Source organism: Amblyraja radiata, chromosome 30 (assembly GCF_010909765.2).
Source record: "Amblyraja radiata isolate CabotCenter1 chromosome 30, sAmbRad1.1.pri, whole genome shotgun sequence".
In the NCBI taxonomy this organism is placed as follows: Eukaryota; Metazoa; Chordata; class Chondrichthyes; order Rajiformes; family Rajidae; genus Amblyraja; species Amblyraja radiata.
The window spans coordinates 10,860,650-10,883,418 of NC_045985.1; the positions used below are offsets into that span (position 1 = coordinate 10,860,650).

Genomic DNA, 22,769 nt, shown 5'->3' on the forward strand with positions numbered 1-22,769 from the left:
AAGCTGAGAAGTGCGAGTTTCACTCCCCGTCAGTCTCCTTCCTAGGATACATCGTTAGCCAAGGGAACATCAAGATGGACCCCGCCAAGGTCTCTGCTGTCACCACCTGGCCTGTTCCTGACTCACGCAAGCAGCTCCAAAGTTTCCTGGGGTTCGCCAATTTTTACCGACGGTTCGTCCGTGGCTACAGTACTGTGGCCGCACCCCTCACGGCACTCACCTCCTCCAAGGTTCCGTTCCGGTGGTCTGCCGCGGCCGACGAAGCTTTTCGGACACTCAAGACACGGTTTACATCGGCCCCCATCCTCCAAGTTCCGGACTCAGAGAGACAGTTCGTGGTGGAGGTGGACGCCTCCGACGTGGGGGTGGGAGCTGTTCTGTCCCAGCGGGCTGCCGGGGACCAGAAGCTCCATCCATGCGCCTTCTTCTCCCGACACCTGACCCCTGCTGAGAGGAATTATGACATTGGCAACCGAGAACTGTTGGCGGTTAAGTTGGCATTGGAGGAATGGCGTCACTGGCTGGAGGGAATCGAGCAGCCTTTCTTGGTTTGGACTGACCACAAGAACCTGGAATACCTCCAGTCAGCCAAGAGGCTCAACTCATGTCAGGCCCGCTGGTCTCTCTTCCTCACCCGCTTCAACTTCTCCCTCTCCTACCGACCTGGGTCCCGCAACGTGAAGCCCGATGCCCTCTCTCGACAGTTCTTGGCCACAAGACCATCCTCCCGTCCTCGCACAGGGTTGCCTCCCTCACCTGGGAAGTGGAGCAGAAGGTCAAGGCGGCCTTGGAGAACCAGCCGGGACCCAGCGCATGCCCTCCTGATCGCCTGTTTGTGGTTTCTGCCCTGCGGTCCGACGTCCTTCAGTGGGCCCACAGCTCTCGACTCACCTGTCATCCCGGCATTCAGCGGACCAAGGAGATGGTGCTACGGTGGTTCTGGTGGGCATCGCTGGAGGAGGACACTCGGGAGTCTGTCAACGCCTGTCCCGTTTGCAACCAGCACAAGGTCTCACACCAAGCTCCTGCGGGTCATCTGCTTCCACTGCCTGTACCCCATCGACCATGGTCCCACATCTCCCTGGACTTTGTTACCGGCCTGCCCCCATCCAGTGGTCACACCACCATCCTGACCGTGGGCGATAGATTTAGCAAGATGGCTCACTTCGTGCCCCTGCCCAAGCTTCCGTCTTGTCGAAAACGAGATGACTGTCCATCTCAAGGGGTTAGCCATGAATAAACTTGTTTCAAACTTGACTTGACTTCCCTGGAGAGAAGGGATGGCGCGGGCCAATCACGCGGTCAGCGGGGTGGGCGGGCTATCCTGGTCTGGCCCGACCAATCACGCATCCGGGGGCGGATCATAGTGATCTGGACCGGTCAATCACGCGTCAGTGGGCGGGTCATAGTGATCTGGACCGGTCAATCACGCGTCAGTGGGCGGGTCATAGTGATCTGGACCGGTCAATCACGCGTCAGTGGGCGGGCCGGTGATGTCCGAGAGAACAAAGGATTTTGTGAATGGAGCTTTAACTGGAGCGCGCTCATGAGTGACGGCAGGTTAACGAGGCAGTGTTTACGAGGCCTGTCCCACCAGTATGCGACTGACTCCATGCGGCAGGTGAATGTTATTTGTTTCAGAAGGAACTGCAGATGCTGGAAAATCGAAGGTGCACAAAAATGCTGGAGAAACTCAGCGGGTGCAGCAGCATCTATGCAGCGAAGGAAATGGGCAACGTTTCAGGCCGAAACCCTTCTTCAGACTGGTGGGGGGGCGGGGAGAATAGCGGGAAAAGGAGGAGGAGACAGCCAGAGGGCTGAAGGAGAGGTAGGAAGAGGAGGAGACAGCAAGGGCTAACAAAATTGGGAGAATTCAATGTGCATGCCCCCATCAAGCAATGTTACAAATTTTTGAGATTTTTAAAATCAAGTCTGCAATTTATCCCATCAGATAAAGCATAAAAAGAAGTTTAATTTGTCACCTAATTCACTTTCATATCTTCAGTATTAAAAAAAGTCATAGAAACATAGACATAGAAACATAGAAAATAGGTGCAGGAGTAGGCCATTCGGCCCTTCGAGCCTGCACCGCCATTCGATATGATCATGGCTGATCATCCAACTCAGTATCCCATCCCTGCCTGTGAACTGGCCTCAACTACCTTCTGTGGCAGAGAATTCTACATTCACCAGTCTCTGCATAAAAAACGATTTTCTCATTTTGGTCCTAAAAGACTTCCCTCTTATCCTTAAACTGTGACCCCTAGTACTGGACTTCCCCAACATCGGGAATAATCTTCCTGCATCTAGCCTGTCCAACCCCTTAAGAATTTTGTTAGTTTCTATAAGAATATGTGCCCATTTTCGGACTCGGAAATTAGCATCTTGTTCCCTATTAATTTTCCATTGACTTAACACAAAAGCTGTGATCGAGGACAGTCAAATGGCCATAGCTTTCTTAAAAATTAAGAGAACTAAAATAAATTTTCAGTTATTATAGATTGAAGCATTCTGAAACAAATATGAAACAATCTTACTTAGATGACTTGAAATTAAAGCATATAATTAGTTAGTTACCTAATTCTAGCTAATTACAAAATTCAATTACCAGATCTAAACATCTATCAATTTCTTAAGAATAGATTAACATTTTTTGTTATGGAGGGAGCGGTCTTTGCGGAAGGCAGACATGTGGGGAGATGGGAAGATGTGGCCAGTGGTGGGGTCACGTTGGAGGTGGTGAAACTGACGGAGTTGTAGACTGTCACACTGGTGAGTGCCCTGCCAGCCCTCTGCTGTTTTTCAGTCCTCCGAGCGCTGCGGTCCTCGCTCTGGTCCACGACGCCGGCAGCCTAGCTTGGGCCCGGTGCCCGATGGGGAGGCTTGTGCTCCATGACCGGTAGCTCCTGCCTCTACCCCCTCCCCCTCCCTCTCTACCCCCTCCCCGAGGCAGAGAAAGCGAGAGAGAGGTGGGGGGGTGGAGAAGTGGGGAGAGAGGGGGTGGAGGGGTGTGGATGCCTTGTGCCTATCAAACCCTCAACTCCCCCCAGTTAGGCAATTAAGGGACTATTTGGGGAGTCTGGTAGGACCAAGGCAATGGGTGATTTTGTATTTCCAAAGCTGTAATTGGCCATCTAAACCTGGTTTTAACCGGTATCTTTAATATCTAGGCTTGCCTAGATGGGCCCAAGGTTCCGTTTAGGGTGTCTGGTAGACCCAAGGCAGCAGATAATTGTTCATTTATAGGTCATAGGTCAGCAGATAGGGTCATTTTATATCCCCCACCCATGGTGTGATAGATCATTTAAACTTGGTTTTAGCCTAAGGGTTTTGGCCCGAAACGTTGCCTATCTCCTTCGCTCCATAGATGCTGCTGCACCTGCTGAGTTTCTCCAGCATTTTTGTGTACCTTCGATTTTCCAGCATCTGCAGTTCCATCTTAAAAACTTCTTAACCACTTACAATATTGTAGGTTTGTAGATTAATACAACATACACTTAATACCCTGATGTTGAATTTGGATAATTCGCATCACCAGTAACATTCACAAAAACTGAATAGAAAGATTGTGTTTATTTGAATAATGTGCTTGGTGCTTCTAATGCTGCAATTGAAATAAACCCAAATCGCTTTGCACTGTATAGCATGTTTTTAAACTCCTTTTGTGTGTTCCTGTCTACAAATTGACTCCTGCATTTCAGTTGCCATTCGTGGCTGCTCTTCAAAGAGACTTATGCCCCTGTCCCACTTAGGAAACCTGAACGGAAACCTCTGGAGACTTTGTGCCCCACCCAAGGTTTCCGTGCGGTTCCCGGAGGTTTTTGTCAGTCTCCCTACCTGCAACCTCCGGCAACCACCTGCAACCTCCGGGAACCGCACGGAAACCTTGGGTGGGGCGAAAAGTCTCCAGAGGTTTCCGTTCAGGTTTCCTAAGTGGGACAGGGGCATTACGCATGTAAAGCACTGTGGGGTCTCCTAAAAGAGACGCGAGGATATTTTGTAAATGTAAGCGTGTTGTTGTTGTACTCACTCGATCTTGTGGGGAATATTGCATTTCTGATGCATGAAAAGGGGTCGAGGTTAGACGAGGTAGCCGATGGTGTCCGCGGGCTTGTAATGGACTTTGTTCACTCTTGTTTTCTCTGACAGAGATAGAGACGGCAAGAAAGCGAAGGGAAGAGTCGGGGCTCGAGCAGAGGAACGTGAGAGCTGGTTGGAAACTGGCAGTGAGGGACATGAAGCGTTAAAGCGGCGAACGAGAGCAGGAAGCGGCAGCGATTCAGACATGATGTACCTGGGAGAGAGGTGGCGACTGAAACAAGGAATGATATACGTATCCTATTGAGACAGGCAGAGCCTGAGCACAACAGGTTCCCACCTGGAACCGGGAATTCGGTTTGAACCCATTCTTCCAAAGCTCCGTTCCGAAGAAAACGAATCTGTTGTGTGGAGAGCAAATGTTGCAAACACGCTAAAATCTCTGAATCTGCGGACTTTAGGGCCCGGGTGAGCCCGGAGCTCAGGACCCGCAGCTGCTGCTGAACCCGCGGGAAGGGCGATTGTTTCAATCTCTATTTTCACAAAAGTATTTCTGTTCCGTTGACAGATGCAGTTAACGGGTTAAAATGAACGGATCGACAGACAGCTCTGATTTCAGTTGCTGTTTATTTCACTTTTCCCACATTTACATTCCCTCTGGTTTTATTTCCGCGTTTACTGGGGGTTTCACGACACGTAATTTAGGGAAGAAATGGGATCCTTTCTTCGCCGACCTGTTGTCAACCGGGTTTCTGCCCCACAGCCCCCGAGCCCCGCTCCTGACTCCAGCAGATTCTCAGCCAGTTATTATGCCAAGTTGCAAAGAAAGGATAACGTTTCTCCGTGAATTTAATCTTATTGAAGGTGTGGAGATGGGACTTGGTGTCCGCGTCACAAAATGAAACCGTCCCGGACTCGTAACTGAGATAAACTCCCAGCCTCCCGGGGATGAGACGGGCGGGGAGAGGGGATGGAGAGGAGGTGAATGTAACAAACATGTCAGCCTGCCGCCCGATGCTCCAGACCCCAGTCTCCGGGGTCAGTTTGATCCCTCTCTTCCTCTCCACAGACTCTGTGGCGACTCCCAGACTCCAGTACCGATTCCCCGCCACCTCCACGTCCCAGTAATGTCTCCCCGATGTGAATCCTTCCGATCCCAGCACACACGGACTGGATGTAAACCTCTTCCCGGTGTCAGGGAGACACCTCTGGGTCCGGATCCGTCTCACCCTCTTCCGATCCTCAAACACTTCGAGCTCCGGATGTGCTGTTTCCACATCCAGGGTGACGGAGACTGGGGGGAGAAGAAGAGAGTCAGAGAGTCCCCATGGGTCGGGAGGGGGGGGGGGGGGGAGAGAGACTCGGGCAGTGCAGTCCCGGGGAGAAGCCGCTCGGCCTCAGGCACAGACGGGCGGACAACTGAACCCTTCACCCACATGGACACACACATTTTCCCTGGAGTTTCTCAAGCGGGCAGGAAGGGGAAAAATGTTATCGGGAAGGGGAGGGGGCGAGGCATGCGGACGGGGAGAACGAACGCGGAAAGTCAGGATGAACGGGTCATTGCGGGTGAAAATGGAGAAATGAGGCGGGTATTCCAATATCTTGCCAGTTGCTGGGGAGGGAGAGGCAGATTGGCAGATGAGGAGACTGGTGTGAGTGGTAAATACAGATGGTTAATGAGGATGTAGAGATAGACAATAGGTGTAGGAGTAGGCCATTCGGCCCTTTGAGCCAGCACCGCCATTCAATGTGATCATGGCTGATCATCCCCAATCAATACCCCGTTCCTGCCTTCTCCCCATATCCCCCGACTCCGCTATTTTTAAGAGCCCAATCTAGCCAGTGAATCTGCCTCCACCGCCCTCCGAGGCAGAAAATTCCAGACTCACCACTCTCTAAGAGATAAAGTGTTTCCTCATCTCCGTTCTAAATGGCTTACTCCTTATTCTTAAACTGTGGCCCCTAGTTCTGGACCCCCCCAACATCGGGAACATGTTTCCTGCCTCTAGCGTGTCCAAGCCCTTAACAATCTTATATGTTTCAATGAGATCCCTTCTCATCCATCTAAACTCGAGAGCGTACAACCCAGCTGCTCCATTCTCTCAGCATATGACAGCCCCACCATCCCAGGAATTAACCTTGTAAACCTACGCTGCACTCCCTCAATAGCAAGAATGTCCTTCCTCAAATTAGGGGACCAAAACTGCACACAATACGCTAGGTGTGGTCTCACTAGGGCCCTGTACAACTGCAGAAGGACCTCTTTGCTCCTATATTCGACTCCTCTTGTTATAAAGGCCAACAAGCCATTCGCTTTCTTCACTGCCTGCTGTACCTGCATGCTTACTTTCATAGACTGATGTACAAGGACCCCCAGATCCCGTTGTACTTCCCCTTTTCCCAACTTGACGCCATTTGGATAGTAATCTGCCTTCCTGTTTTTGCTACCAAAGTTGATAACCTCACATTTATCCGCATTGAACTTCATCTGCCATGCATCTGCCCACTCCCCCAACCTGTCCAAGTCACCCTGCATTCTCATAGCATCCTCCTCACAGTTCACACTGCCACCCAGCTTTGTGTCATCTGCAAATTTACTAATGTTATTTTGAATCCTTTCATGCAAATCATTGATGTATATTGTAAATAGCTGCGGTCCCAGCACCGAGCCTTGCGGTACCCCACTAGTCACTGCCTGTCATTCTGAAAGGGACGCGTTAATCCCTACTCATTGTTTCCTTTCTGCCAACCACTTCTCTATCCATGTCAGCACTCTACCCCCAATACCATGTGCCCTAATTTTACCCACTAATCTCCTACGTGGGACCTTATCAAATGCTTTCTGGAAGTCCAGGTACACTACATCCACTGGCTCTCCCTTGTCCATTTACCTAGTTACATCTTCAAAAAATTCCAGAAGATTAGTCAAGCATGATTTCCCCTTCGTAAATCCATACTGACTCGGACCGATCCTGTTACTGCTATCCAAATGTTCGGCTATCTCATCTTTTATAATTGACTCCAGCATCTTCCCCACCACCGATATCAGGCCAACTGGTCTATAATTCCCTGTTTTCTCTTTCCCGCCTTTCTCAAGAAGTGGGGTAACATTAACTACCCTCCAATCCGCAGGAACTGATCCTGAATCTATAGAACATTGGAAAATTATCACCAATGCATCCACGATTTCTAGAGTCACTTCCTTAAGTACCATGGGATTCAGACCATCAGGCCCTGGGGATTTATCAGCCTTCAGTCCCATCTGTCTATCCAACACCATTACCTGCCTAATGTGGATTTCCTTCAGTTCCTCTGTCACCCCAGATCCTATGGCCACTACTATATCAGGAAGATTGTTTGTGTCCTCCTTAGTGAAGACAGATGTGTGGTGGAGTTGCCGTGATCATACTGAACGGGAGGGGACTGGACAGGTGAGGCAATCTACTGCTATTTACTTGCTTTCTTTAGTGTAGGGTGGTTTGATGCGTCTGTACAACCAAGAACACTATAATCTCATTGTGAAGCAATATATGAACTTCACTGAGGGACTTGACAATGTTTTGCATGCAAGGCTGGTCCAGAAAGCGAAGGCAGGTTGGATCAAAGACAAGTTGGTAAAATGGACCCACAATTGGTTTAGTGGTTGGAATTAGAAGGTGGAGGTTGAAGGATGATTTTTCTGCCTGGAGGGTCTGTGACTGCTGGAGTGCAGCAGAGATCGGTGCAGCAACCATTGCTGTTTATTTTATGTTTTCATGGCTTGGATGTGAATGTAGGAGTTGTGACTACTAAGATTGTGGAGAACGGGTAATGTTGTGGATAGCAAGAAATTCTGTCAAAGACTGCAGCAGGATATAGGCTAGATCATCGAAACCTTATTGTCATGCAGGGATATCATTACTGGAGGACGCACAAAAAGTTAATTCCTGGAATATTTTGCCAGAGGATGTGGTGGAATCAGATGTAACCAGTACATCTAAGACACATTGCGATTTAGCAAACGAGGTGTAGAATAATACGGCTCTAATGTGGGCAAATATGATTTGTGTGGCTAGGAAAAAAGGTGGACATGGACGTGATGGGCTGAAGGGCCTGATTCTGTAATGTACAACCATGACTCTCTGGCTCCGAGCATTGAATGATTGATTATGCACAGCCACCGGGTGTGCAGTGAATTCTAAAGGTTGCCTAGTCTCAGCATGCAGTAATGTCTCCTTGTCTCTGTCCTAAATGGTGCAGCTCACATTCTGAGAGGGTTTCCGCTGGCTCCAGGCCCCCTCAGACAGGGGAAACATCTTCCCTGCATCCAGCCCACTGAGCCCTGTAAGTACTATGTGTGTTTCACTGAGATCTCCTCTAATACACCTGAACTCTCAAGTACGCAGGCCTAGTCTACGCAATTTCACCCAGCACAGCAAACCTATTCTCCAGGATTTGTTCAAGTGCAAACAAACTTCACTCTCTGGTTCTGTGATACTTCCCCAGAGTCCATTAATACCATTAATCTTCACATATAAGTATTGCATAAAGATGTTTTAAAAAAGAACAATGGAAAAGGTATTAGTTTTACCTTGTTTGATATCAGATGCTTCGCTCAATTCTATTTTGTAGTGTAAGTTGCAATCATACTTTTCAATGAGAAAAGCCCCATATACCACCAACATTGGTTTGGTTTCATCACTAACCCTGCAAATATTTAACAGCTGGTTAGAAACTGGGCATTAGATGTTTTTTTGAGCTGTACTATAAAAACATACATTGTTTCAGTCAAAAGCATGTCCTACCTCCTCTTGCGACCAGCTTCCTCCTGAAATAAATAAAACACAAATCTCAATAGACTGAGATGGATCGTCATGATCCCGACGGCGGGTATTTCACCAAATTGCTGCCAAAAATACCCTCTGCTAATTCCCATTTCCCAACCCTTTGCCGCTGTCACACAGACAGAACTTGGATATTGTCGTAGAGACATCGAACACGGGGGAAAGCATTAGGAATGTCGATGAAAATAACTGCGAGTGCGCAGCTTACGAGTAAGTCTGGAGAAGATGTCAGAGATAATGGGATGGAACATTTTAAGGTCAGCGGCGGATATAATGGATGGGGATTGGAAATATTATCACTACTTGTGGGGAGGAGAAAAATAAAACCTGAAATGTATGATGGACTTTAACAAATTCCACAAGAAATGCAGTAAACAGAAACTGGAACTCACAGGGCGGCCTGGTTATTGCAGATAAATTTGAGTTGGTGGGATAAATACAAGAGGATTCCTGGGATTTGGGGCATTATTGTCACATGTGGCGAGTAGATGGAACAGACGGAACATTGACCCAGTACTGAAATACTGGTAAATGCAGCATTTATTTCAGAAATTTAACCCACCATTTTGTGACTGTGCACTTTCACTTCACCAAACTGTAGTGTAACCCCTCACCTTCAGAAATATCAGGCCGTTCTTGTGGTCTGTCTGGTCCTGTAGCTTTGAGAGTTCCTCCTGAATTGATTTTAAATTATCTTGTATCCCTTGAAGATTTTTCTCCATTGATTTTACAATCTTCTCCTCTTCTTCCCGGACATCACCGAGTAAACGCTGCTCTTTATCAGTGAGAATCTGGTGCAGTTCAGCAAACTGGGATGTGATCTGTGACTGAAGGTTGTGTGACTCTTCCTGCCAGATGAAAGATGAGAATCAATATATTATATCACTCGAATAAAGACCTTGGCTGCTCAACCTCTGCCAACAGTTCTGGCTCTCGACTACTGAGCTTTATAGAGGTGCTAAATTATTGCACACATCATAGGGTTGCAATCTACACAAAAACATTAAATCGATAGTACAAAGCCTCACCTGAACTCCAGAAATGCTCTCTTTCTGTTCCTGCTCAATTTTCTGGATCTCTGATTCCTTTTCTGTGAGAGATTCGAAAGAAGATTTCACCTGTTCCTGGGGTTGGGTTTCAGATCAGAGAATAAAAAATGTCAGACAATGAAGAAAAGATTAGACAATGATGTGATCAAAAGTGATTTGGTTTTACCTTGTAGAATTCAATTGCTTCTTCTATCAGCATTAAGCTGTGAGACCTGTGCTGCTGCCCAGTTGCACAAATCAAACAGATCAGTTTCTTGTCAGTTTTACAAAACAGCTTCAGTTCTTCCTGATGTTTCTCGCACTGAAGTTTGCTTTTCTTCGCTTTGAGATTCAGGCTCAGTGTTCGAGCTTTCTCAGACAGTCTAACCAAGGCCCGATTCACCCTGAGGGTGCGGTTTGCAGATTCCTCTCTACATTCCGGGCAGGAATTTCTCCCCTCCCTGTCCCAACTCTGTGTGATGCAGGAGCGGCAGAAGATGTGTCCGCAGTCCAGCGCCACCGGATCGGTGAAGAAATCTTTGCAGATGGGACAAACTACCTCCTCGGTCCAACTCCCGGCCGGGCGTTTCGCAGTCATTTCATTAACTCCCGCATTTTCTTTGCTTTCTGGTTTAAAATGTTTTCACTCCACGTGTAGTTGCAGAACCCCTGCAGTACCGCGAGTGTCCACTGCGCTCGCTGCCGTCCCGGGCAGTGAATGTAACTTGTTTAAGAAGGAACTGCAGATGCTGGAAAATCGAAGGTGGACAAAAATGCTGGAGAAACTCAGCGGGTGCAGCAGCATCTATGCAGCGAAGGAAATGGGCAACGTTTCAGGCCGAAACCCTTCTTCAGACTGATGGGGGGCGGGGAGAAGAAAGGAAAAAGGAGGAGGAGGAGATAGGAAAGGGAGGAGACAGCAAGGGTTAACAATATTGTGAGAATTCAATGTTTATACCACCAGGATGCAGACTCCCCAAGCGGAATAGGAGGTGCTGTTCCTCCAATTTCCGATGTTGCTCACTCTGGCCATGGAGGATGCCCAGGACACAGCAAAGATCTTATAGGATCTTTGGGACACAGGGCCGCTATAGGATCTTTGGGACACAGGGCCGCTATAGGGAGGTTTCACGGCAGTAGGGTCACGACCCATGACCCGTACTGTTGCTACGCTACTCCAAATGGATTACACGCGATGAACTGCAGGTAGGCGCTTACCATTGTTTCCAGCGTAGCGGCCCGTTAAAACCCACTGAAATTGTCAATTTTTGCGCTGTAAATAGCAAAGAGTGAGGAGGATTGCGAGATTGCGGTGGGGATGGAGGAATGTAGCCGGCTATTCAGATATGGAGACAGATCGGAGGAAGAAGATATTGAGGCGAGTGGTAATTTGAGGTTGTGAAAGAGGAGGTAGAGGTGTGGGGTGGAGCCACCATGATCATAATGAATGGGGGACGACATGAGGGGCCAGATGACCTGCCCCTGTTTCTTTCAATGGAGGGTGAGAGAGAGGGAGGGGTGGCTTGGACCATGGAAGGAAGCAGAGGTTGAATGATCAGGTCTCAGACAGAATGGGTGGAGACTTGTGTTTGTAGGGTCGCTGAAAGAGGGGATTCACGGGTGGATTTGATGGGTGTGTACATCCAAGAACACACTGATCTCATTCGAATCCCGCTTGGAGTGCATACTGTCGTTGTGTCCTTGGGCAAGACACTTCACCCACCTTTGCCTGTGTGTGAATGTGTGTGAATGTGTGTGAGTGATTGGTGGTGGTCGGAGGGGCCGTAGGCGCAGATTGGCAGCCACGCTTCCGTCAGTCTGCCCAGGGCAGCTGTGGCTACAGAAGTAGCTTACCACCACCGAGTGTGACTGAGGAGTGAATGAATAATGCGATGTAAAGTGCCTTGAGTATTAGAAAGGCGCTATATAAATCCCATCCATTATTATTATTATTATAATATATGAACTTCACTGAGGGACTTGACAATGTTGCACATGTAAGCCTGGTCCAGAAAGTGAAGGCAGGTGGGATCCAAGGCGAGCTGGTGAAATGGATCCACAATTGGCTTGGTGGTTGGAGGTAGAAGGTAGCGGTAGAAGGATGAGTTTTCTGCTTGGAGGTCTGTGACTGGTGGAGTGCAGCAGAGATCGGTGCTGCAACCTTTGCTGTTTATGTGATATGTTCATGGCTTGGATGTGAATGCATGAGGTGTGATTAGTAAGTCTGTGGAGGACTCAAAAATTGTGGATAGCGGGGAAGGTTGTCAAAATCTGCAGCAGGATATCGGGTAGATTATCAAAATTGTATTCGCATGCAGGGATATCAGATCAAGAGAGAGCAGGTTTATCTTCAGAGCAAGGAATTTTAAAGTGGATCTGAGTTGGAAGTTTTCTTTACACTGAGAGTGGGTGATATCTTGAACATGCTACAGAGGAGGTGGTGGAGTGAGATATAATCACTATCTTTGAGGCACTATATGTGAGGTGCAGAAGAATAGCGATGTAATGTGGGAAAAATCAATTAGTACAGCTGGGGAAAAGGTGGACATGGACGTGATGGGCCAAAGGGCCTGATTTTGTAATGTACAACCATGGCTCTCAGCTCCAAGAGCACTGAATGACTGGGTCTCCACAGCTACCAGTGCAGGGAATTCCAAATGTATCCCAGTCTCTGCGTGCAGTAATGTCTCCTTATCTCTGTCCTATATGGTGCAGCCCACATTCTGAAAGGGTGCCCATTCTCCAGACCCCCCAGACAGTGGAAACATCCTCCCTGCAACCAGTCCACTGAGCTCTGTAAGAACTTTGTGTTTCACTGAGATCTCCTCCAATACACCCGAACTCTCCAGTACACAGTACATGCAGATGGAACTAAAATTGGTTACATTGTGGAGAGTGAAGAAGGTTATCTGAGAGTAAATGGGATCCCTGTGAACTGGGCCAATGGGCTCAGGAACAGCAGGTGGGATTTATTCATGTGGAGGTGAGGTGATGCACTTTGCTGAGACAAACCAGGGCAGGACATACACAGTAAACGGGGAACTTTATAGAACCGAGAGATCTCGGGCTGCAGGTACAAAGTGCCATGGAAGATGCAACAGGGACAGGCAGGGTGGTGAAGAATGTGTTTGTCACTCATGCTTTCATAGGTCAGGATATTAATTACAGCATTTGATACAATAAGGTTGTTAGCAAATTAGAGAGGGTGCAAAAGGATTTACAATCATTTCATCGGGTGCTTTTATAGACGTGTATAAGATTTATATAATGTGCACAGATCAGGTGAATAGCCACAGTATTTTGCCCAAGGCAGGAGAGTCTAAACCTCTGACTCTATGATGATTCCCAGCTGATGAGTTTAGAGGTAGATCAAATCTCCAATTTCCCTTCAGTCCACAATAGAATTCATCTTTGCATCTAGGTATTGCTTAAAGATGTATAGGAATGAACTGCAGATGCTGGTTTAAACTCAAGATAGACTCAAAGAGCTGGAGGAACTCAACGGGACAGGCAGTATCTCTGGAGAGAAGGAATGGGTAATGTTTCGATTCGAGACCCTTCTTCAGACTGGTTATGGATAAGGGAAACAAGAGATTGTTTCCGATGTTGGGGAAGTCCAGAACAAGGGGTCACAGTTTAAGGATAAGGGGGAAATCTTTTATGACCGAGATGAGGAAAAAATTTTCACACAGAGAGTGATGAATCTCTGGAATTCTCTGCCAAAGAAGGTAGCTGAGGCCAGTTCGTTGGCTATATTTAAGAGGGAGTTAGATGTGGCCCTTGTGGCTAAAGGTATCAGGGGATATGGAGAGAAGGCAGGTACAGGATAGTGAGTTGGATGATCAGCCATGATCATATTGAATGCCGGTGCAGGCTCGAAGGGCCAAATGGCCTACTCCTGCACCTATTGTCTATGTTTCTATAAAGGCGATGATGTAAAGAGATAAAGAACAATGAATGGAAGATATGTAAAAAATAACAATGATATAGGAGACAGGCCATTGTTAGTTGTTTGTTTGGTGAAAATTAGAAACTAGTGCGACTTGGGTGGGGGAGGGATAGAGAGAGAGAGGGAATGCCCGGGCTACCTGAAGTTAGAGAAATCAACATTTCATACCACTGGGCTGTAAGCTGCCCAAGCCAAATATGAAATGCTGTTCCTCCAATTTGCGTTTAACCTCACTCTGACAATGGAGGAGACCTAGGATAGAAAGGTCTGTGTGGGAACGGGAAGGAGAATTAAAGTGTTCAGCAACCAAGAGATCAGGTAGGTTCAGGCAGACTGAGCAAAGGTGTTCAGCGAAACGATCGCCCAGTCTGCGTTTGGTTTCATCAATGTATACGAGTCCACATCTTGAACAATGGATACAGTGGATGAGGTTGGAGGAGGTACAAGTGAACCTCTGCCTAACCTGAAGGGACTGTTGGGGTTCCTGGACAGAGTCGACGGAGGAGTTATAGGGACCAGTGTTGCATCTTCTGCGGTTGCATGGGAACGTACCTGGGGAGAGGGTGGTTTAGGTGGGAAGGGATGAGTTAACCAAGGAGTTGTGGAGGGAATGGTCTCTGTGGAAGGTAGAAAGGGATTGCGATGGGAAGATGTGGCTAGTGGTAGGATCCCATTGGAGGTGGCGGAAATGTTGGAGGATTAGTTGTTGTATGTGGCGGCTGATCGGTGAAAGGTAAGGACAAGGGGGACTCTGTCTATGTTGTGACTAGGGGAAGGGGGAGCAAGGGCAGAGCTGCAGGATACTGAGGAGACACAAGTGTGGGCCTCATCTATGATGGGAGAGTAGAACCCCCAATTGTAATAGACGTCTATCGATAGTCTATTTCCTGTGATGGTGACTGTGAGATCAAGAAAGGGGAGGGAGCTGTCGCAGATGGTCCAAGTAAATTTGATTGCAGGATGGAAATTGGTGATGAAGTTGATGAAGTCCATGAGTTCTGCATGGGTGCAGGAGGTAGCACCGATGCAGTCATCAGTGTAATAGAGATAGAGTTTGGGGATAGGGCCTTGGAGGATTCCAAGGAGAAGTTATTAAGAGTGAGAACCAGCTCCGGTGGGCGGAGTAGTGTTAGTAGAGGGAAATTGGATGGTTCTGCGGTCGAGGAAGAAACGGAGAGGGCTTTAAGTCCTTCCTGGATGGAGATGGAGGTGTAGAGTGACTGAACGACCATTGTAAAGATGATGGGGTGGGGGCTCGGAATGTGGAAGTCATTAAAGTGACGAATGGCATGGGAGGTATCTCGGACATAGGTCGGTACAGATCGGACCGGGGGGGATAGGATGGAGTCGAGGTACGTGGAAATCATTTCAGTGGGACAGCAGGAGGCAGAAACAATGGGTCTGCCAGGGCAGTTGTGTTTATGGATTTTGGGGAGAAGGTAAAACCGGGCTGTGCGAGGCTGGGAAATGATAAGGTGTCAGGTGTACGGCTTAAAGGTGTCAGAAACAAGAATAATGGAAAAGGTACAAGCTTTACCTCGCTTGAAGTCATCAGATGTTTCTTTGAGTGTCGTGTTGAACGAAACAGGGCAATGAAACTTTTCAATCGGTAAGACTTTATCCACCACTGACAGCGGTTTGGCTTCATCACAAACCCTGGAAATATTGAACAGTTGGTTATAAACTAAGCAGTAGAAATGTTTTGAGTTGTTCCACAAAACACTTACAATGTTTCTGTCAAGACAATGTCCTACCTTAGCTTGCGACCAGCTTTCTCCTGAAAGAAATAAAACACAAATCTCAATTGATTGAGATGGACCGTCCTCATCCCGACAGCTGGAATTTCACCAAATTTCTACAACCCTCTGAAAATTCCCATTTCCCAACTCTTATCGCCACTGTCATGCAGAGAGAAAGCGGATATTGTCGCAGAGATGTAGAACGATGGGGGAAAGCACAAGGAATGTTCATGAGAATGACGCCATAACTGAGGGAATGGAACTTAATGAAAAGACTGGGCAGGTCGTGGGATTTCATCTGGAGAGGATGTCTGGATTGATGAGAGGAAATTTAATATTATTGGTGGATTTAAATAGGTGGGGATGAAATAATATCTCAAATCGAAAAGGAGACCAATAATCAAAGCTGAAATGTAACTGGTCTTCAATTATTACCGAAAGGAATGCAGTCATGACAACATGGACCTCACTTGCATTGGAGGGACTGAAGCCAACAGCAGAGATAAATTTAAATGCAAGCGGGATAAACACATTTGGGCTCCTGGAATTTGGGTTATTGTTACCGGGTGTGGAGAGTAGATGGGAGGGATGATGAGTGGAACAGAAATCTTGACTGGATAGGATGGGCCAAATGGCCTGTCTATGATGTCATTCTATCGTGAAACAAAGTGGCCAAACAAACAGAGCAAATTCCCCCAAGGTGACCACCCACTGCTGATGGGAACCGGATATAGATGATCAATCTGATGTGTGCGCCACGTTCTAGATTTCAATGTTAATCCACACAATGTGGTCATGGCTGATCTAGCCCAGGACTGAACTCCTCCTCTTAGCCCCATTCTCATCGATTACAATTCCCCGATTTTTTTTAAATGTATCTTCCTCTGGTTTAAAATATGTCCAATATGTAAAACCTCTCAGAGTCTCTTGGTTGGAGAATCCCAGATATTCACTGCCCTCTGTCCATTCGTGGTCCTTGGAATCAGATATAGGATCACCTGTCATTGTTCTAAACTCCACATAATACAAACACCTCTCTACATTCCAGCCAGACAGTCCTGAGATCCCATAGATTCAGCGGGAGGCCAATTAGTTTCTGAACAACAACAGCTGGAACAGAGGGAACATTTACTCAGTTCTGAATTACAGGTAAATGCAGCATTTATTTCAGAAATGTCACCTACCATTTTGTGACTGCGCACTTTCACTTCACCAAACTGTAGTGCAGGGTAGGACCTGAGGTTATCAGATATTTTTTTGAATGCCGTGTTGAACGAAGCAGGGCAATGAAACTTTTCAATCGGCAAGGCTTCATCTACCACCGACAGTCGTTTGGCTTCATCACGAACCCTGGAAATATTTAACAGCTGGTTATAAACTGAGCATTAGAAATGTTTTGAGTTGTTCCTCAAAAACTTACAATGTTTCCATCAAGACATTGTCCTACCTTCGCTTGCGACCAGCTTCGACCCTGAAAGAAATAAAACACAAATCTCAATTGATTGAGATGGACCGTCCTCATCCCGACAGCGGGAATTTCACCAAATTTCTACAACCCTCTGATAATTCCCATTTCCCAACTCTTATCGCCACTGTCATGCAGACAGAAAGCGGATATTGTCGCAGAGATGTAGAACGATGGGGGAAAGCACAAGGAATGTTCATGAGAATGACGCCATAACTGAGAGGATGGAACTTAATGAAAAGACTGGGCAGGTCGTGGGACTTCATCTGGAGAAGATGTCAGGAATGATAAGAGGGAATTTAAGTTTATCGGTGGATTTAAATGGGTGGGGATGAAATAATACCTCAAATCGAAGGCGAGACCAAGAATCAAAGCTGAAATGTAACTGGTCTTCAATTATTACCGAAAGGAATGCAGTCATGAGAACATGGAACTCACTTACATTGGAGGGACTGAAGCCAACAGCAGAGATAAATATAAGTGCAAGCGGGATAAACACATTAGGGCTCCTGGAATTTGGGGTATTGTTACCGGGTGTGGAGAATGGATAGGAGGGATGATGAGTGGAGCAGAAATCTTGACTGGATAGGATGGGCCGAATGGTCTGTCTATGGTGTAGAATGAGATGTCATTCTATGGTGAAACAAGGTGCACAAAACACACAGAGCAAATTCCCCCAAGGTGACCACCCACTGCTGATGGGAACCGGATATAGGTGATCAATCTGATGTGTGCGCCACGTTCTAGATTTCAATGTTAATCCCACAATGTGGTCATGGCTGATCTAGCCCAGGCCTGAACTCCTCCTCTTTGCCTCATTCCCGTCTATTACAATTACCCGATTTTTTTTTTAATGTATCCTCCTCTGGTTTAAAATATGTCTAACATGTAAAACCTCTCAGAGTCTCTTGGTTGGAGACTCCCAGATATTCACTGCCCTCTGTCCATTCGTGGTCCTTGGGATCAGATATAGGATCACGTGTCATTGTTCTAAACTCCACATAATATAAACACCTCTCTACATTCCCGCCAGACAGTCCCGAGATCCCATAGATTCAGCGGGAGGCCAATTAGTTTCTGAACAACAACAGCTGGAACAGAGGGAACATTTACTCAGTTCCGAATTTCTGGTAAATGCAGCATTTATTTCTGAAATGTCACCCACCATTTTGTGACTGTGCACTTTCACTTCACCAAACTGTAGTGTAACCCCTCACCTTCAGAAACACCACACTGTCTTTTTGATCCATCTGTTGCTGCAACTTTAAGAGTTCCTCCTGAATAGATTTTAAATTCTCTTGAATCTTTCCAAGATTTTTCTCCATTGTATTTAGAATCTTCTTCTCTTCCTCCCGGATATCTGCCAGTGTGCGCTGCTCTTTCTCAGTGAGAATCTGGTGCAGTTCAGCATACTGGGATGTGATCTTGGACTGAAGGTCGTGTGACTGTTCCTGTGAAATAAACGGTGAAGAACAATATATAATGTCACTGATTGTGTTTCCTCACGACTTTGACCGTAACATTTGTCACGGACATTTCTTATTTGCTTTGCCAATTCAATTCTTTGTCTAAATGCTTCTGAAATGTCGTGAGGGTAATGTTATAACCCATCAATCCTCTACCCCTAATACAATTCTCTGCTGCCTATTCTTTGTCGCGTGCCCATTAATTCCCATTTATCCGTCCGCCACCCACTTTCCCAGGGATTATAACAGTCACAGATTGACCATTGAACCAGCGTGTATTGGGGACGTGGAGGGAATCCGACGCGGTCACAGGGAGAAGGCGTGAACCACACGGGCAGCACCCGAGGTCAGGATCGAACCCGCTCACCAGATCTAGGAGACAGCAGCACTACTTGTGTCACTGCGCTGCCCTATTATTACACGTATCACAGGGATCAAATCTACACAAGATCAGGAAATCGAAATTTAAAAGCCTCACCAGAACTCCAGAAATCTTCTGTTTCTGTTGCTGCTCCATTCGCTGGATCTCTGATTGCTTTTTTGTAAGAGACTGGATGGAAGATTTCACCTGATCCTGGGATTGTGATTGAAAATCAGAGAATAAAAGTGTTAGATTATAAAGATGGAATTAAACAATAAAGCGATCAAATTCAGTTTGCTTTTACCTTGTAGGTTTCAACAGCTTCTTTAACCGGCATGAAGCGGTGATCTCTGTGTTCCCGCCCAGCTGCACAAATCACACAGATCAGCTTCTTGTCAGTTTCACAAAACAGCTTCAGTTCTTCCTGATGTTCCTCGCACTGAAGTTTACTTTCCTTCTCTGTCCGATTCAGGCTCAGTGTTCGAGCTTTCTCAGACAGTCTCGCCAAGGCCCGACTCATCCTGAGGGTGCAGTCTGTAAACTCCTCTCTACATTCCGGGCAGGAGTTTCTCCCCTCCCTGTCCCAACTCTGTGTGATACAGGAGCGGCAGAAGTTGTGCCCGCACTCCAGTATAACTGGATCGGTGAAGAAATCCAGACAGATGGGACAAACTGCCTCCTCGGTTAAACTCTCGACCGGGTCTTTCGCAGCCATTTTAATCCTCCACGTCCTAGTTCAAAACGCATTCCCATTCGCTGAAACAGCTGACGCCCTGCAGTAATTAATTGGAGCGCCGGAGGCTGAAGTGCATGGGATCAAGAGGTGAATGGATAGGGTGAATGCACAGTCTTTTACCCGGAGTAGTGGAGTCGAGAACTAGAGGACACAGGTTTGTGGTGAGAGGTGCAAGATTTAATCGGAACCTGAGGAACAATATTTTCACACAGAAGGTCGTGGGGAAATGGAACAAGCTGCCAGAGGAGGTCAGTGAGGCTGGACAACAAGGTGTCGACGGGCTTTAGGACCCGGGGGAGCCCGGAGCTGTGGAACGATCAATGAAAGGGGCGGGGCCCGGCTGAGGGGGGCGGAGCTCAGCCCCGTCAATCACAGCCCTGACCAGAAAGCCGATGTCATTTGTAATCAGCTTCGGGTAAATTTCATTCCCTTAAACTAAAGTTTTTCCAGTTAAATGGGTGATTGGAACGTGAGTCTGACCATAAAATGCCAACAAAAAAACAGAAAACGTTGTCGGCATTCAGCAGGTCGGGCAGTGTACAGTATCTGGAAAGGGAAGGGTTAATATTTCTGAGGTAATATGGAGCAGCAGATTGAACCACTGCCTCACGGGGCCAGAGACCCGGGTTCAATCCTGACCATGTTCAATGTTCGGAACGTGCACATTCTCCCGGTAACCGCGTGGGTTTCCTCCGGGTGCTCCGGTTTTCTCCCACATTCAAAGGACATGCGGGTTTGTAGGGTAATTGGCCCTCTGTAAATTGCCCCAGGTATGTTGGGAGTGAACGGGAAGGTGGGATAACGGAGACCAAGTGTTAATTGGTGATCGATGGTCGATGTGCACTCGGTGGGCCGAAGGGCCTACTTCCATGCTGTATCTCTAATGTAAAGTAAGCTCCACTCTGGTCAGAAAATCAACCTTGCACTGCCGCTCAACAGAGAAAACAAGTCGTCATCAATACTGCACAGGAACAGGCCCTTCAACACACAATGTTTAGCTTATGGAAGGACCATTCAGAAGCCTGATAACAGAGGGGAGGAGGCTGTTCCTGAGACTGGTAGTACGCGCTTTCAAGATTCTGTACCTTCTGCCCGACAAGAACAGTGAGAAGAAGGAATGACCGGGGTAGAACAAGTATTTGATTATGTTGGCTGCTTTTCCATGATGAGGGATGATCTTAGAAGGGATGTAAAAAAATCATGAGAGGAACAGATTGGGTAGCCGCACAGAGCCTCTTGCCCAGAGGAGGGGAATCAAGTACCAGAGGACATAGGTTTAAGGTTAGGTTGGAAAGGTTTAATAGGAACCTGAGGGGTAACTTTGTTCACACAATGGGTGGTGGGTGTATGGAATGAGCTGCTGGAGGAGGTAGATGAGGTGGGCACTATCGTAACGTTTCAGAAGCATTTAGACAGGTACATGGCTAGGACAGGTTAGAGGTATGTGGGCCAAACGCAGGCAGTGCAGGTCGGTTCAAGAATCTAATGGTTGAGGGTAAGGAGCTGAGAATGGGAGCTCTGATGAACCTGTCAGTTTTGTTGACGGCCACATAGAATCAGAACAGTTCCTTCAGGCCACATCAGACTGGAATGCCTCCTCCGTATGTGCCTCGACCATCACTCCAGCGGCGCGTTCCAGGCACCCAACACCCTGCGTAATAAAACATGCCCCGCACATCTCCTTGAAAGACCCCCCTACTGTGTTAAAATCTATGGCGTCCCGTCATTGACTTTTCCACGCTGGGAAAATAGCCCTGAATCATTCCAAGCCGAGAGCAACCCGGCGGGGGGCAGCCGAGAACGAAGGGGGACCCGACGCGGGGGCGCCTGCTGCCTGGTGCGGCGGGGCCTGGTTCACCGCTGCGAGGAAAATATAGACTGAACTTCTCGCAACCTAGTCGGCGCCCACATTACCGCCCAGGTCAGATCTGTTTTTTTACCGGATTGCTGGCAAAAACAAGGCATTTCACTGATCCGAGGTACATTGAACAATAGAGTATGATTGGTACACAAAATTGCTGGGGAAACTCAGCGGGTGCAGCAGCATCTATGGAGCGAAGGAAATAGGCGACGTTTGAAACGAAATAGGCGACGTTAACACAAAATATTTCAGTCTGAAGAAGGGTTTCGGCCCGAAACGTCGCCTATTTCCTTCGCTCCATAGATGCTGCTGCACCCGCTGAGTTTCCCCAGCAATTTTGTGTACCTTCGATATTCCAGCATCTGCAGTTCCCTTTTGAACACAATAGAGTATGATTGTTTGAGAAAGAACTGCAGATGCTGGAAAAATCGAAGGTAGACAAAAATGCTGGAGAAACTCAGCGGGTGAGGCAGCATCTCTGGAGGGAAGGAATGGGTGACGTTTAGGGTCGAGACCCCTTCTTCATTACAGTGCCTGGTATTGAAGTGATGTTATTGTGTCTGGTATTGAAGTGATGTTATCACCCTTCTCCAGACTGGTATGGGGGTGGGGGAGGGGGCGGGAAGAAGAAAGGAGGAGGCGGAGACAGTGCGATGTGAGAGAGCTGGGAGACAGCAAGGACTACCTGAAATTGGAGAAGTCAATGTTCATACCGCTGGGGTGCAAACTACGCAAGTGAAATATGAGGTGCTGCTCCTCCAATTTGCGGTGGGACTCAGTCTGGCCATGGAGGAGGCGAGGTCTGTATTTTACCGGATTGCATGCAAAAGTAAATAATCCCACAGTCACGAGGTACACGTGACAATAGAGTATAATTGAATCATTAAATTCAAGTTTACACATGAGATTATTAAATAAAAATCGAGCGTATAAGAAGGTACTGCAGATAGACACAAAAAGCTGGAGTAACTCAGCGGGACAAGCATAATCTCTGGAGAGATGGAATGGGTGACGTTTCGGGACTAGACACCTTCTTCATTGCAGTGTCTGGTATTGAAGTGATGTTATTGTGCAGAGCAAAGATCTTAGAACTCCGCTATAAGAACTTCGGTGCAGAGTCTGGGACCAAGCGTAGGCTTGGCGATAGTTTCGCCTCTGGCTGTCTCCTCCTCCTTTTTCCTTTATTCTCCCCGCCCCCCCACCAGTCTGAAGAATTGTTTCGGCTTGAAATGTTACCCATTTCCTTCGCTGCATAGATGCTGCTGCATCCGCTGAGTTTCTCCAGCATTTTTGTGTACAG

The 22,769-nt window shown here is 47.4% G+C and overlaps 1 protein-coding gene across 1 annotated transcript in view; it reads right to left on the minus strand.

Moving 5' to 3' along the window:
- LOC116989957 overlaps positions 1 to 22,769 on the minus strand; it is a 551,502-nt gene that overhangs the window by 523,801 nt on the left and 4,932 nt on the right. Inside the window, exons 2-3 of the mRNA XM_033047512.1 lie at positions 16,765 to 16,930; positions 15,596 to 15,618 (exon numbers count right to left, since the gene is read on the minus strand). Coding sequence (XP_032903403.1) covers positions 15,596 to 15,618; positions 16,765 to 16,930 — 189 coding nt within the window. The remainder of the gene's footprint in view (positions 1 to 15,595; positions 15,619 to 16,764; positions 16,931 to 22,769) is intronic.